At 40.1% G+C, this 13,884-nt stretch overlaps 1 protein-coding gene across 1 annotated transcript in view; it reads left to right on the top strand.

The window, feature by feature from the left end:
* The window catches only part of atad2b (ATPase family AAA domain containing 2B), a 92,218-nt gene that overhangs the window by 62,349 nt on the left and 15,985 nt on the right, over positions 1-13,884 (top strand). The window contains exons 25-26 of the mRNA XM_088931337.1: positions 10,466-11,146; positions 12,088-12,215. Of these exons, the coding sequence (XP_088787463.1) occupies positions 10,466-11,146; positions 12,088-12,215 (809 nt within the window). The remainder of the gene's footprint in view (positions 1-10,465; positions 11,147-12,087; positions 12,216-13,884) is intronic.

Genomic DNA, 13,884 nt, shown 5'->3' with positions numbered 1-13,884 from the left:
AGTGAGTCAGTTTTGCCTTCTGCGTAAGTCTACTTGGATATGTCAACTAGCATACCTGAAAGAGACCAGTCCCGAGACTGTCCAGTTATCACAGGATTAATATCATTTATAAATTTCATGAAGCTTTTAAAAGATGAAAGCAAATTTAAAAATAACTTTAATAGAAAATGTAAAAAATAGCCTGTGATAAAGAACTCATCTGGTGCAAAAGAACAGCAGGCTTATGGGTTACCTCGTGTCTTAGTGTATTGTCAGTTCTGTTACCCTAGCAATTCAAAACTATTAAACCTTCATTATTGTAAATGTTCCTAGTTCACTTCAGTGGCACTGCAGTCACACACAATATTTCTTGGTGCTAGAAGTAATGTTAAGATTGCTTTCTAATGTGTTGCTTCCATGCACGCAATGCCATGCTTAATGAAGAGCGGATACCATTCTTTCAGTCCCCAGGGTCAGTTGTGACCTGGGGAAGGATGAGTGTCTTTGCGGAGGTCCATCGCAACAGTAGCTGAATTATGTCTTAGAAAAAAATATTTAAGGTAATATATTTCTTCGTAAAAAATCAAAATATGTTTTTATATTTTTAATTTTAATGTTTTAAAGTGGGATACCGGGTGTTTTATAGTCAAATTGAGAAAGTGTTTGGTATATAAAGAATGATCATTTCTTTTTATGCCTTTAGAATCAAAATGCCATTGCACACCAAAAGTATCTACAAATGATTATTTTAATTTGCACAAGAAAAGGTTTAATAGTGGGCAAAAGCATTACAGCTTTTAAACCTCCCTGACGAAAGCCTCAACTTAAGTAGGAAATAAATGGTGTGTGAATACATTTTGAGGGTGCTCACTTCTCACATCTTAGAATTAAGTATGAATTAAGAATTGAGTGCCCTGTACTTCTGAAAAAAAAAAATGAGCATGTCCATAATTTTTGAGCGAAGAAGGGTAAACTTAATTTTGAACACATGACATCCCAAGTCCTTAATTTATGGTCATGCCTTTGCAGTGTTCTCCACAGAGTTATTTTCGTGCTACTTGAAGGGCAGCATCTGCTAACCACCTGTGCATATTTTTGCTGAAAGTGAGCTTTTTTTCCAGATTCTCTTCCATAACATGCCTATATCTTTATAAAGATACCGCTTTCAGTTGAATTCCGTGGCATGAATTGTCCGTTACCCACCTAAACCACAGCTGGGTGAACAAGACGGTACATCTTTCCTTACATCCGCATGAGAGTCCAAGTTTTTGGAACGTGTATGAGTTTTTTTAAAATTTTGAATAGCTCTTTAAACCATTTTAAGAATTCATTATTTCATTACCTTATACACATTTTGTTTGCCGACTGGCTACATAAGAGCATTTATCAAATAATTTGCACATATGAACACGTCTTTTAACTGAAGTTTAGTAGCATGTATTACCTATAAGTGAGCGTGTCAAAGGCTTATACAAAACTGATCAGGAGTTAATTGTTTTGCTTACTACATGAGTGTAAACCGGTATGTGTTTTCTAAAGTGATTGACAAATGTTCCCAGATGCAAACCGAAAAGTAAAGTTCACTGTACTGTATGTGCAGAAAAGCTGGATCCCTGTAGTGACATTGGGATATTATGGACAGTACAGTATGTGCAGTAGGATGATGAAAAATAGCGAAAAGTTCATGCACTTTGCTTTTGTTTTTGAAATCTAAACTTCTGTGACAGTGTGATCATTAAGATGCATCCAACATTTCATTTTTAAATGAGAAAATAATGCAGCCTTTGACACACCTATCCAGATTGGACTTCAAAATAGCCTGTTAACATATAATTCATTTTTACTCTTCCCAGTCCCAAATCCAACAGGTGTCTGTTTTTACAAATAACGTATTGGGATACTAATTAAGGATTTTTAATTGACATCTTAAATACATCTTGGTGTTGGATTCCATTTAATGTGCTTCTGTGAGGCAGAAAATACTAGTTACCCTCATGACCTGGAGCTCAGAAGGTTATTTAGAGTTTTCTCGGACTGGCTACTGCCTGACTGATTTCAGACGTGGACTGGGAGGAGAAGATGGGCAACACTACTTCAATGATAAAATTGCTCTAGGTTTTAGCCTCACTGCACTTTATGTAAGTCAAATACATGTGTAAATGAAAATATGTCTTTAGACTGCAAAAAACAGTGGCACTCTCACTGCCCATTAATGTATTTTGTATGTGCTTGATGTTTTAATTGTGAAGCTGTCTTAGGCTTTCCCATTAGATAAATGACGAAAAAGAAGGATTCTGGAGGAGGCGCAATGAATCAAATGGAGCATGCTGATTCCTCGCCAGAAATGGAATGAAATATTTCATTCCGTTAATAATGTTGTTTAAAACCGATCCTTTCATTGATCACCCGACAGCATGCATTCCGTACCATCGGTGTCCTCCAGGGTCAGGTCCAACACATCTCACTGTCTGCCTTGTACGATCAATACTTCATCTATGTGATGTTTGCCGTCTTTGAAGGCACACTTGTTGATTTGAGTGAGCCAGGCTGTTGGAGCTGATTTGGAATTTAAGGCATGATGGAGCAGCTCATACAACACTGCTGATTGTGTGGAGTGTTAATCAGCAAGGATAACTGTAAGAATGGGTTCAATCGGTAGGCATGGCTACTCCCACTCGCCCCTTTAAGACCGTGGAGGCAGGTGTGCAGGCCAGAGGATTGACCTGAATTTGGGCAGAAAAGGGTATTTTCTTCCTTTTTTTGCTGAACATCTCTTCCACTAATTAAATTTGATACACTGTGGGGGCAGTTCCTCTTGTGTTTTTCCATTTTATTTAGTACGACGTGTACCCAGCAAGTCGGAAGTCATAAGTCACAGAATTTGTATGTACTTAGTACTGAGCACATTAATATTGGAGAGTATCCAAAAGCACATCATTTCACAAATGCACTGCTGGAGCTCAATCAGAGATCCCTTTTTTCATTAGTCAGGCACATAAATCATCCCATCGGATCAAGCATATCAGAATCGGCTGTCCCTGGCTGACTCGGCCTGTCCCAGTGAGATTTGTTTAGAGACAAAAGCTACTTCTGATTACAGGCTTAGCGTAGGAGGTGATCTGTGTAGCCCTGTGCCTTGATGGTGGCATCAAACATTGCAAGAGTAGTAGCTTTTAAATCTCCTTTAGTTTTCTCCCTGTTGGCTTGGCAATATATAAGGAGATCAGTATGCTGGTTTCAGTTCAGTTTCCTGAACTGGAAAGGGGGCAGTTTCCATCCACCCTTTGTCTGGGACAAGTTGCTGATCATTGGGAATTTGTCATGGAGGAATTTGTCAGAGGGTTTCTTGTAAACTCTTGTCTATTGACTAAGCTATAAGGTAACTAGTAGCCAAGGATACATTTTCTTTTTTAAAAAAGAATTATAAAGATTTTGTTTATACTTGACAGATGAGAGGGTTAAGCAGAAATGAAATTAACTGTCCAAAATGAATCTCATGTTTTATGTTGATGAATGTTTAGCATGTGAATTTTTAAAAAATGGACTGAATACATGATGATACTTACAGTACCAAAATATACAAACATCTGTTGTGCTTTTAACACTTAGTAAGTGCTGTTAATTCATGATGTGACACTCCCTTTGCTCGCACCCGCTGATTGTCCAACAGAAGTATGTTTTCCAGCCTTTTCTAAATTTAAGATGCTCCTCATGTCTTAAAATGTGCATGCATTATCAAAACCACACAATAACAATTCTATTGTTATATTCCAAGACAGTGGATACTTTGAGTCTGCAAATGGACCGGTCATTAAAATTTTAAGCCTGGAACTGAAGTGACCCGTAGCAAATCATGCTTGGTTGCTAGTAGTTAAGTGATCCAAAGATCTCATCCAGTTGTTTCTTGGAAGATGCAACGAACCCAGCTTCAATAACAAGGGCTGAGTAGCTTGTCCAAAGTGCCACCTGTTCTCTGTTTTAAATACAATTCCCACTTATGTCCTCTGGTTCACTTTGCTGATTCTGAAAGAGTCCATTGGGTTAATTAACTCCTTTGAGGACATTGACTCTTTTGTGTATCTTTTACACAATACTGTAAAAAAAAAAAGGCACTGTCCTTCGGATGAGGTATAAAACCAAGGTCCTGACTCTCCATGGTCGTAAAAAATTCCTTTGCGTTTCTCGAAAAGTACAGTGTCAAACCTGTGTCCTGGCCAAATTTCCCATTGGCCTTTACCAATCACAGCCTCCTAATAATTCCCATCTATGAATTGGCTTCATTACTCTGCTCTCCACCCCACTGATAGCTGATGTGTGGTGAGCGTTCTGGTGCACCTTGGGTGCCATCGCATCAACCAGGTGGACAGCACTTTAGTGTTGGAGGGGAGTCCCCATTACCTGTAAATTGCTTTGAGTGGAGTGTCCAGAAAAGTGCTATACAAGTGTAAAGAATATATTTTATTTTGAATCTGTTCCCTTGGTAGACCGTTCTGCTCTTGATTAAAAAGCTTATACCTCTCACAGTAGGATGTTCTTCTAAGCCTTGGCATGTACTGTATCTGGTCCCTGTTTACTGTCCTGATTCCTAGAGGAGCGTTATCGGTTTTTGTCTCTTGGTAAAAGTTGTCCCCAGTATTCAAAATGAGATCTTACTAGTGTATTGTAAAGCTGTTGATTATTATTATAGCCCTGTAACCATTGATCCCTTCACAGTGGGTGGTTTGAGCGTGTTTGTTGCAAAGGAAGAAGTGAAAGTAACAAAAGGAAGCCAATGTGCAACCTTCGTTTAGTGTGTGGGGGAATGCGGGAGAGAGCAGGAATATGAGAATAAGAACAAATGAAAGTATGTAAGAATGGGTAGGGGAAAAGTGACAGGGGTCCAAAAAGATGAAAATCTGCGAGACATTCTAGGGGAAATCAGGAAGGCAGCAATCTGTAAACAAACGGAGATATTTAGAAAGAAGTCGATTTAAATTTGTCTATTTTTGAAAGGTGGGGGAAGGCTACAATTTTTCAGCATGGAATTAATCTCTGCATGTTTCTTTGAAGTACTTATTCTTTTTTTTTTCCTGGATAACAAGCGCAATCTCCTGAAACGGGGAAAAAAAAATGCATGGACAGCTTCTTACATAATATTTTTTCCCCCTCAATGCAATGGAAAGGTTACGTAAACACAGCATAAAAAAAGTCACAGCTATGAATAATTACTTGATTTAGCAAGCTGACATTTAATAATGAGATTTCAATTCAGAAGCTCACTAAGGGCACAGAAGCCATACAGATAATGATTAAAAAGCACGACTGCAAAACCTGAAGTGTTGTGAAAGGGCAAGAAGAAAAATGCCCTAGTTCCATAGGGTAGAATGAGGACACATTCATATCCAATTTCTCCTGCAGACAAGACAATCTATAGATGAACGTCTCCAATGGCACTGAACAAACTCGATGAAATGTGTAATAGATTGGCTTGATTTGTCCCACGGTGTGGCTTTCTTGCCCATCACAGCTGCTTGTTCCAACAGAGAAACAGGGTGATTAGCAAGCCAGGCGTGAAGGACACTGATCACTAAACATTATATTCTGGGTTACAAAAGGTAACAACATCACATCTTATCGACTCTCGTCATGAAAAGTGAGGAGCCACTGTTTTATTAAGAGTGACTGCTAGGGCCTGGAGACACTGAGTCCAGTTTCATAGCCAAGTCACTGTGTTCTTTAGTTATTGTTCAACCCTGAAAGCAGTTTTATCCAGCACCTATAAACCAGTCAAACTATGTAAGGAACAATTTTCCTTATTTGATCTCTGCTATACATCACGCTATCTAAGATTTCAAGATTTCTCCCCTTTTTTACACAGATTCCCTTTGGAGTTTAGAGTCAAGCATTCAGTAAAATTCTTCTACTAACAGCTTGCTGTGTAGTTTGGCCTACTTTTTCAGTCATTTTGTTTTCAGTTTTGATTTCCAGCTGGTAATGAAATAGAATTCTGTGTTCTTGCTAATCCAGGTAAATGAAAATTGTCAAGAAAATAATAGGAAGACTTCCAGGAAAATAATAAGGAGATGCCTCATATTGCTGTGACCATCTTGATAAGTTTCCTCTTTGCTGAATAACAGTGCTTTCCAATCCTGAAAGAACAACTAAGGCTTTTCTGATTTACGGATTTTGAGCCCTTATATTTTCCCATTTAAATTATTTCTAACAAGCATTGGAGGGTGATGCTCCTGCCAGTTATTGATCTTCAGGTACTGTATATGAGCTGGTTCTTCTTTTAAACAGAGATGTGCCACTAGAGCACTAAAGTTGATCTGACAAGCTTATGTACAAGAGAAGCCTTGCTTTCTTACAGTACACCCCAAAGATGTGGCCAAGAAATTTCTTATTCACCTGTACAAGCTGCATTCTTTGCATTCAGTGTCTTGATCACACAGTATATTAAAATGACAGATGTTCAGATAAATTTGGTGTATTATCACTTAAAGCTTTGTGCTTGAAGCTGCTTGCTGGTAAAAAAAAAAGTTCCCTTTTAACTTTGATGGGTAACTTTGATTTTCCGCATTGTAGTATTGTCTAGATAGTTTTTCTTTTTTACTTGAAGCTTTCGAAGTTTTATTACATCTGCCTCAGAACTGCACCTCGCATATAACAGCAATGCTTTATGCTCCCTTACCAGCTGTCCATGTGCTTGGCAAAATGTACCCAATAGTGTTAGCTCCGTACAGCTCAGTATACAGCTAGAACCAACTGGATGAAAATACATATCAAAATGGAGTTGGGAGTGTGGACCAAAATGAGTGCAGTTTCCTTTAATTTTTTATACATATTCAGAAACACTAACTCCTATTGACATGGCAGAAAACAAGCAAACAAAACAGCTTTTGATTTTCACCTTGCTCATTGCTCTGCTAATCACACCCACGGGGGGGTCGTCAAGTGCTTGCTGATATGCAACCTGTTATGCAGCTCCTGTTAAACGGACAGAAAATATTGCAGTGTAAACCACAATGGTCTCCCGACCTCCATTTTGTTTGCCAACTGCAAACATCCACTGTCTTGGAACCACTGTATCAATTGACTTGGAAATTTGCAGGCCTTATAACACAGACCAGCTTTGGAAGTTTTCCTTGTACATTGGAGCAGTTCTTCAAATTCCCTCACCAGCTAATCATGTGCTTAGGGAAATGCAACCCACGTCGCCTGCTCCTTTTCTGCCACCTCAAGGATGAGCATACTGTATGTGGGGCACCTGAGTAAACCAAGATGGCTGCCTGATCGCCATCCTGAAGTCTTATCTTTGGACAGCATTCCATAATGCTGCATCCTGGTGTGCAAGAAATGTTTCAGCTCCACGTAGGAGTCTTCTAGTAATCCCTTAGTAGAGATTCACAGACACCGTTAAAGTAAGTGCGTCCCAAAACTGCTTGTAGTCTTTGAAGTTTCCAGTGTCATTTGAGTAAAGGCTTTTGCTGCGTCTTGTATGAGCACTCCTCCTGTCGAAAATCACTTTTATCAAAGCTGCTATAGAAGAAGTCACAACTGCATTTAAAGAGCTGAGGCATTCACTTTTCTCTTCTTTGTTGTTGTTTCTGATAGATGGGACAGTTAAAATGATAGAAATTCATCACATAATCATGAATGTTGTGGGTATATTATTGTCCAAAGGCATTAATAATAGTTTGTGCATTATTAGTTGTAAAATGGACAATACGTATTTTCATCATTTCAGTATCTGTGATTTTTACATTTTTCAGTATATGCTAAAATATGAATCATAATTCTTAAGGCCCTTTTTGCAAACTAATAGAAGCAAATAGTTTCTAAAAGAAAGGACAAAGGAAAAAATGAATCTCCTTTTAGAACTTATTATACCAGAAAAGTCATTTTAATAATAAAACTCAGTTCTTTTTCCCAGGCATTATAATACAGCAAGCATATTTGTTTTCTTTCTTTATTGTCAGTGTTTGATTTCCACTGTAATGGTATGTACTTTGAAAAGTTAAATATGTTTAAGATTAAACAACAGTGAAATTTTAATTCTAAAATGCTGCCCTCCAGGCAAACTTTTTTTTTCTGATTGACAGTAGTGCTGATTCATCTGCATGAATATGGATAGAATTATTTCTTTAATAGATCTTTCCCTCCTGGTACAGTACAATGCATTTCCTCTTAATTCCTCTTAATTCAGTGTTTGGCAATTGTGCATTCTGATGTACTAATTGGAGCAGTGTTTCTCCAGAGGGGTCATCTGCATGGGGCAACGAGGTCACAGTATACAGTGGGCACAGTGGGGTACCCAGTGCAGCAACATCCCCAGCTGCTCTTTTCTCTAATTGCCTTGGTTCTTAACATACTTTAAAAAAGTAAAGTGAAAAGTCAGGAAAGTTAACATTTTATTTAATTATTGAAATTATTTATTATTAATGAAGGATGAGCAATATTTTAAAATGTGGACTTTGCACAATGTAATGATTTACTCCCGCTTTCCCACTGTTCAGTACCTGGACACCCCCAGAAAATTCAGTTCTACTGATCAGTCTCCTTAGTGTCATAGTGGCCAAATTAATCTTAAACTGGAATCTTGCTTTGGCTGTCTGTGTGTGCAACTAATTTAGAGTAGTGCATCAGCTCTGATTGTGGGGTATCAAGCTTCTGATGTTCTTAAATCAAGGAAGCTCTGCAGCTCTCGTGCCTTCAGTCCTCTTCCCTCTTTAGCTCTGTGCTGGCTCTGCTTTCTGCAGAGTAAGACCTTCCTGGCCTGACTCACTGGGATCTGACTAAGCTGGTTTTGCAGAGACACAAAACCCAGTTTCTTGGAACAGGCATGCCCTCCAGCAGATTGCGAAATTGAATTCTAGGTGGTAGTCACCCAGCATGCGAGAGTGTGTGTATATACTGTATTTGTAATTAGGTGGGGGTGGTAAGGTTTACATCTTGAAAGATCTCAAAAACAATAAGAATTGACTTGCTCGGGTTTTCATTACATTAAGCCCCTTCGCCTGCTCACTGCAACATATTTGCTGCAGTTTAGATGACGGTTTTTCTTACAGGCCATCTGCTGCAATGAGTTTCTTCACGTCCCGGTGGCGTGCTTGCCTTTTGTCTTGTATGCAGCTGCGTGGTGTTCTTGTTCTGTCCCTGTTTTTTTTGTTTTATAGTTTGTGAAGGCCGCTCATTGTCTTGCGGTTGGTTTCTCTGGTCGATAAACAAAATCATCCTTCCCGTTCTTGCGGCGCAGAGCTGTGAGTTAAAGGGGATGGGGTTTGCTTCATGCAGAATGAAACAAATTCCAAATTCCAGATGCAAAGATGGTGGTAATATTATCCATTTTTGAGCATTTGCATTTAAGTCCTGTATTTTTGCTGATCTGGTTCAGATTTTGTGAATGCAAAACAACTGGTTAATAGCACAGTACGAGGCTTTGCTTTTATGTGAATTTCTAATTTGTTTCCACTGCTGAAGAGATAGCTATGCAATAATGAAAAAGGCAGTAATCAAGCCCTTGTGGCTGGCTGTTCTGAATTTCATTTTGTTTTTGGTTTGTGAAACTTCTGTGTCTGTCCAGAATTACAAAGTTTTAGCTTTTGAAAAAAAAATTGTCTGAATGCTGAAGATGATTCATATGTTTTGTACTTAAAAGCAAAAGTAAGCTTCATGAATAAATGCAAAAAAACGACCTTATACTGAATATGCAAGTCACTTTGCATAGTAGATTATAAGACCATTCCATAGCCAAAAGCAGATACATGAACAGTACCATACATAGAGTTACATGGATGAACAGTTTTTCGGTAGCAATTGATTCAGCCCAAAAAGTGTTATGGAGACATAAATAAAGAAGGCCTAGTGGTTTCTCTTTGTGGATTTTTATATTTTCACAGAATTCCTTAGCATCCTAATGCCAAAAGCAGAACTGAACTTCAGGAAAATTTTAAAAACTGGGACAAAATTGAAAAAAGATAAACACAGCTGTTAACTTCACATTTATCGAGAGGTGAAAATCACCTGAGACACTATAAATGCTGAGACCGGAGTTCAGTCCCCCCAGAGTGTTGACATGCTTAGCCGCCTGCTTCTTTAGAAAGACCCGCTAATGGGGACTCCTGCACACCGGGGCAGCGTGCTGGCTGGAGGTTGTGCAGTCTGTTGGTTAAGGCCTGTAGTTGAGTAGTAACATGGGAAGTTAGCATAGTGGCTTTGATTTAATGGGGTAAACGAGGAGGATGTAGTGGAGAAAGAAGAAAATGGAAGGGGCAGAGGAGGCTGGGAGATGGAAATGTGTCTTGGGTTACACATCAGGGCCAGTTTTGGCTTCAACAACATGGCAGGGTAGTTTGTTTCTTATTCCCACACCCCGTTGGGTAAGGAAGTGCCAACATGCCCATGGTGGGTCCCACGCCAGGTGATGGGGGTGGGGGGGGGGAAGCTGTGTTACTGTTCTGGGAACTTTCGGAAGTCTAAGGCAGCAGTGTCTCTTGTGCTTTTGCAGATCACATCAAGCGCAAGACGAGGAGGAGGCCCCCCTGGGGTCGGGGCATCATCCGTAAGAAGAAGAGCTACCTGAAGAAGGAGGGGGAGGAGGGAGGAGGGGAGCCCGGCGGAGAGGACAGCGAGCCCGCTGACTGCGGGGAGCTGGACGCCAGCATGGAGGGCCCCGAAGATGCAGTCGGGGAGGAGCCGCCCGACACCTCTCTGACCCACGATGAGTCGTCCTGTGATGCCATGGAGCTGCCAGCAGAGAACGGGGAGGATGGGCATGAGAACGGGCACCTGGTCTCCACTGAGGAAGAGAGCTCCAATGAGCCCCCGGTGCCCAGTGTGCCCGGACTGGACAACCGGCCTAAGCAAGACGAATCCAGCAAGAAGCTCTCCGAACCTGGGCTCAAACCCACCCCCGTGAAACAGCAGGATTGCATGAATGGCGACGAGTCTTTGGACAGTCTGGATAGCGAGACCTTATCTGAAGATAAGGTGATCGCTGTTGAAGCCAGAGCCTCTGCAGCCCTTGCTCTCCCAGATGATGCCTCCCAGATTGTAGAGACCGTGGAAGGAGAGAAGAAGAAGAGCGCTTCTTTTGAAATGCAAGAAGAGGCGAAAGTGGGCAGTTCTGGGAGCGGTGTGCCACAGGAGACCACCTCTGACCCTAAAGAGGGGGAACATGAAAATGAAGGTAAATTTGAAACTGTGTAAAGTGCTTAAAACTCAAAACTTGAAAATCTGCTAACATTTATTTTGGATTGAGTCTTTTTCAATTGCACATTGCAGCAGGGCCATTGGTAGGCATCATAATGGGTTTCATTGGACCACTTACTTTTCAGCTTGCAGGAAGTCAGCACTGAGTTTTAGAGCAAATGATGAATTGGACTGCCTTGCATGAATGTGGCCCTCCAGGACCAGAGGTCCATTACTTTGTTTCTTGTTTCTCCTCATAACCATTAGCTCATACTTTTGACTCTTAGCTGGTAAGACTGGCTTACAATTTACAGCTGTTGTGGGATTTAAATGGATGGATCTCCAGGATCTCCTTAAGGGACTGTAATGAAGGGTGCACTATGTTAAAACAAAGACATTTATGGTGTTTTTTTACTAGTTAAAGCATGTTTAGAGGTGCCATTAAGTCTACTATTTCTTTCTTGCTTTCTGCCTTTTCATTTTCCTTCCTCTGGCTGCCCTGCTCAGTAGCTTGCCCATTAATTCAGAGCCTAGCTCCGTCTCTTGCAGGCCTGTAGGCATCATTCCTGCTAGATTTATTGCTGCATGTTCCCCAAGCAAAGAGTCTGTAGAATGAGACAGTGGAGTAGTCGATGATGATTTTCCTGTGAATTATACATTGGTCGAGATAAATTATAGTGAGCAGTAGTCTCTTGGAAGGGGGCGTTATTTTGTCAGCTTGCATCCATCAGTGTATGCCACCTTTCAGGTAACCTGCAATGAATCACATTATGGTTATAGTTAAAACTTGTAATGATATACAGCTGATCATTTTTTTATAGCACGAAATGCACAATAAAAGATGCATATGTGTATGTTATGTGAAACATCTTTTTATTGCATATTTATGCGTTCTGAGACTCATACACTCTGCTTCTTTCCACTTCTTGTTTATGGTAGGCACGACCAAGATGAAGAAGTGCAAAAAAACACTTTCAGAGCAGCTGAAAGCAATAAATGTGGAGAAGCAGCCCGAGGATCCAGTAGAACCTACCCCTCCAGTTGTTGTAGATCATGAGCGATTATCGGTAAGACCACTGCCTGAAAAAGTCAGAATATGGAGCTCGGAAAAGCACAAAACAAATGTAAAGAAAAACCTTTCTTTTCTTTTTGTTTTTGGTAAAATGTGGAATTTCATGCAAGTCTCTGAGATAGGCCCCAGAGATAGAAGAGAGAGTAGTTGACTCATTTTGACTTTTTTTTTTACTGTTTTGAAGGGGAAATCCACTTCCTTAGCACTTTTTAGGTCTTTTAGAAAAAAATTTTAAAAAGAGGGATAATGATGCAGTTTTCTGAAATTGCTTGAAGTCGTACACAGGGACGAAAACAAGTGTCGAGGGAATTCTTTCAGAGAACGGTTAAGGGATTTGAATGTTAATTCAAGCAAGAGGAGTTTTGTTGCTGGAAGGATTGCCTCATGGTTCCTGAGCAGATCTTCACATGTGACACCCTGTTAGAAGAAAGTAACTTGCGCTCCTCTCCAAGGTCAGAGTACTTTGTAACGTCTCTCATAAATCATGGTATCGATCCGATTCCACATGTGTAGAAAGTGGAAATCACTCGCCAGCTCATCAGGTGCCTGACATGGCGAACACCATCCTTGCAGTTCCATGCAGAAGCGATGAGCGACAGATTCAAGAAGTCGTGAAATGGCAAAGATACAATTTATGCCATTTGTTTAACAGTGCGTGAAGCTGATATTCATCATATCATCAACTCTCAAGAAGTAACACAAGCTAGCCTTTTCAGTGCTGTGAAACAAGCATCCATTCTTAGCAATAGTCTCTGAAGTGAAAAGCACTAAGTATGTGAAGAAAGAAAATAAAGGGTAATGCTTTTGTGCTGAGGAATGCAATAAGACCTAATCAAATGTGCAAAATAATGTAAAAACACAAATCCAAACACAGCAAACCAACTGCGTCTTGTTACTCTGATTTAATTCTTTTTGTAGTTCACCAACCACCCTGCTCCTAAAATACTCAAACCAACAGAACAAGCGACTAAATAAATGACTGAGGAACACTGTCAAGCAAGAAATTGGCTGTTTTTTCTTGTTTTGTGGTGATCTGGGTAGTGCCAGAGATATGAACAATCTTTCAAATTGCTTTTGAAAATAATTCTTAGCAGCAGTGTGCTGAAAAAAGCAGTAGAAAGTGTCTGTCCATTGCCATTCTGAGAGACTTGAAAGCATTAACAATCAGTGACAAGGCTTTCTCTACACTGAATGAAGAAGCCCTTGAAAGGACTTGACCCAGATATGAACAATTATTCTTAAACTCAAGTCATTATGATAAAACAGGTGGGTTTTATTAACCACAGTAAATGGTTTGTACACAATCAAATTAAGTGTTTTATTTCTGTATTATATGCCTCTGCCTCAAGCCTGGCTGAATTTGTCCTAAAGTGCATGCTTAATGATAGCAAGATTGTAGGATCTTTGACAAACAACCTGTACCGCACTTTTAAATCACCATCTCTGCAGTCCCCTCTCCTCTTGCAGTCTTACCTATTTTATGTTGTTGCTTTGTTTTCTAGTTTTAAGAAATGGATTTCTGAGTTTTGTGCTGGCCCAGAAAGTATTAGTGTCTCGTCGCATAGTTTTACTGTACAGCTCAAGCAGCTGCAGCTGTGACACCACTGAGCCTGCTGGGGCAAGGGCACAGTACAGCTGAAGGGTTACAGCAGGTCATTGGAAGT

The sequence above is a fragment of the Atractosteus spatula genome, chromosome 2 (assembly GCF_055471065.1).
Source record: "Atractosteus spatula isolate fAtrSpa1 chromosome 2, fAtrSpa1.hap1, whole genome shotgun sequence".
In the NCBI taxonomy this organism is placed as follows: domain Eukaryota; kingdom Metazoa; phylum Chordata; class Actinopteri; order Semionotiformes; family Lepisosteidae; genus Atractosteus; species Atractosteus spatula.
This window is presented reverse-complemented; position numbering and strand designations above follow the sequence as displayed.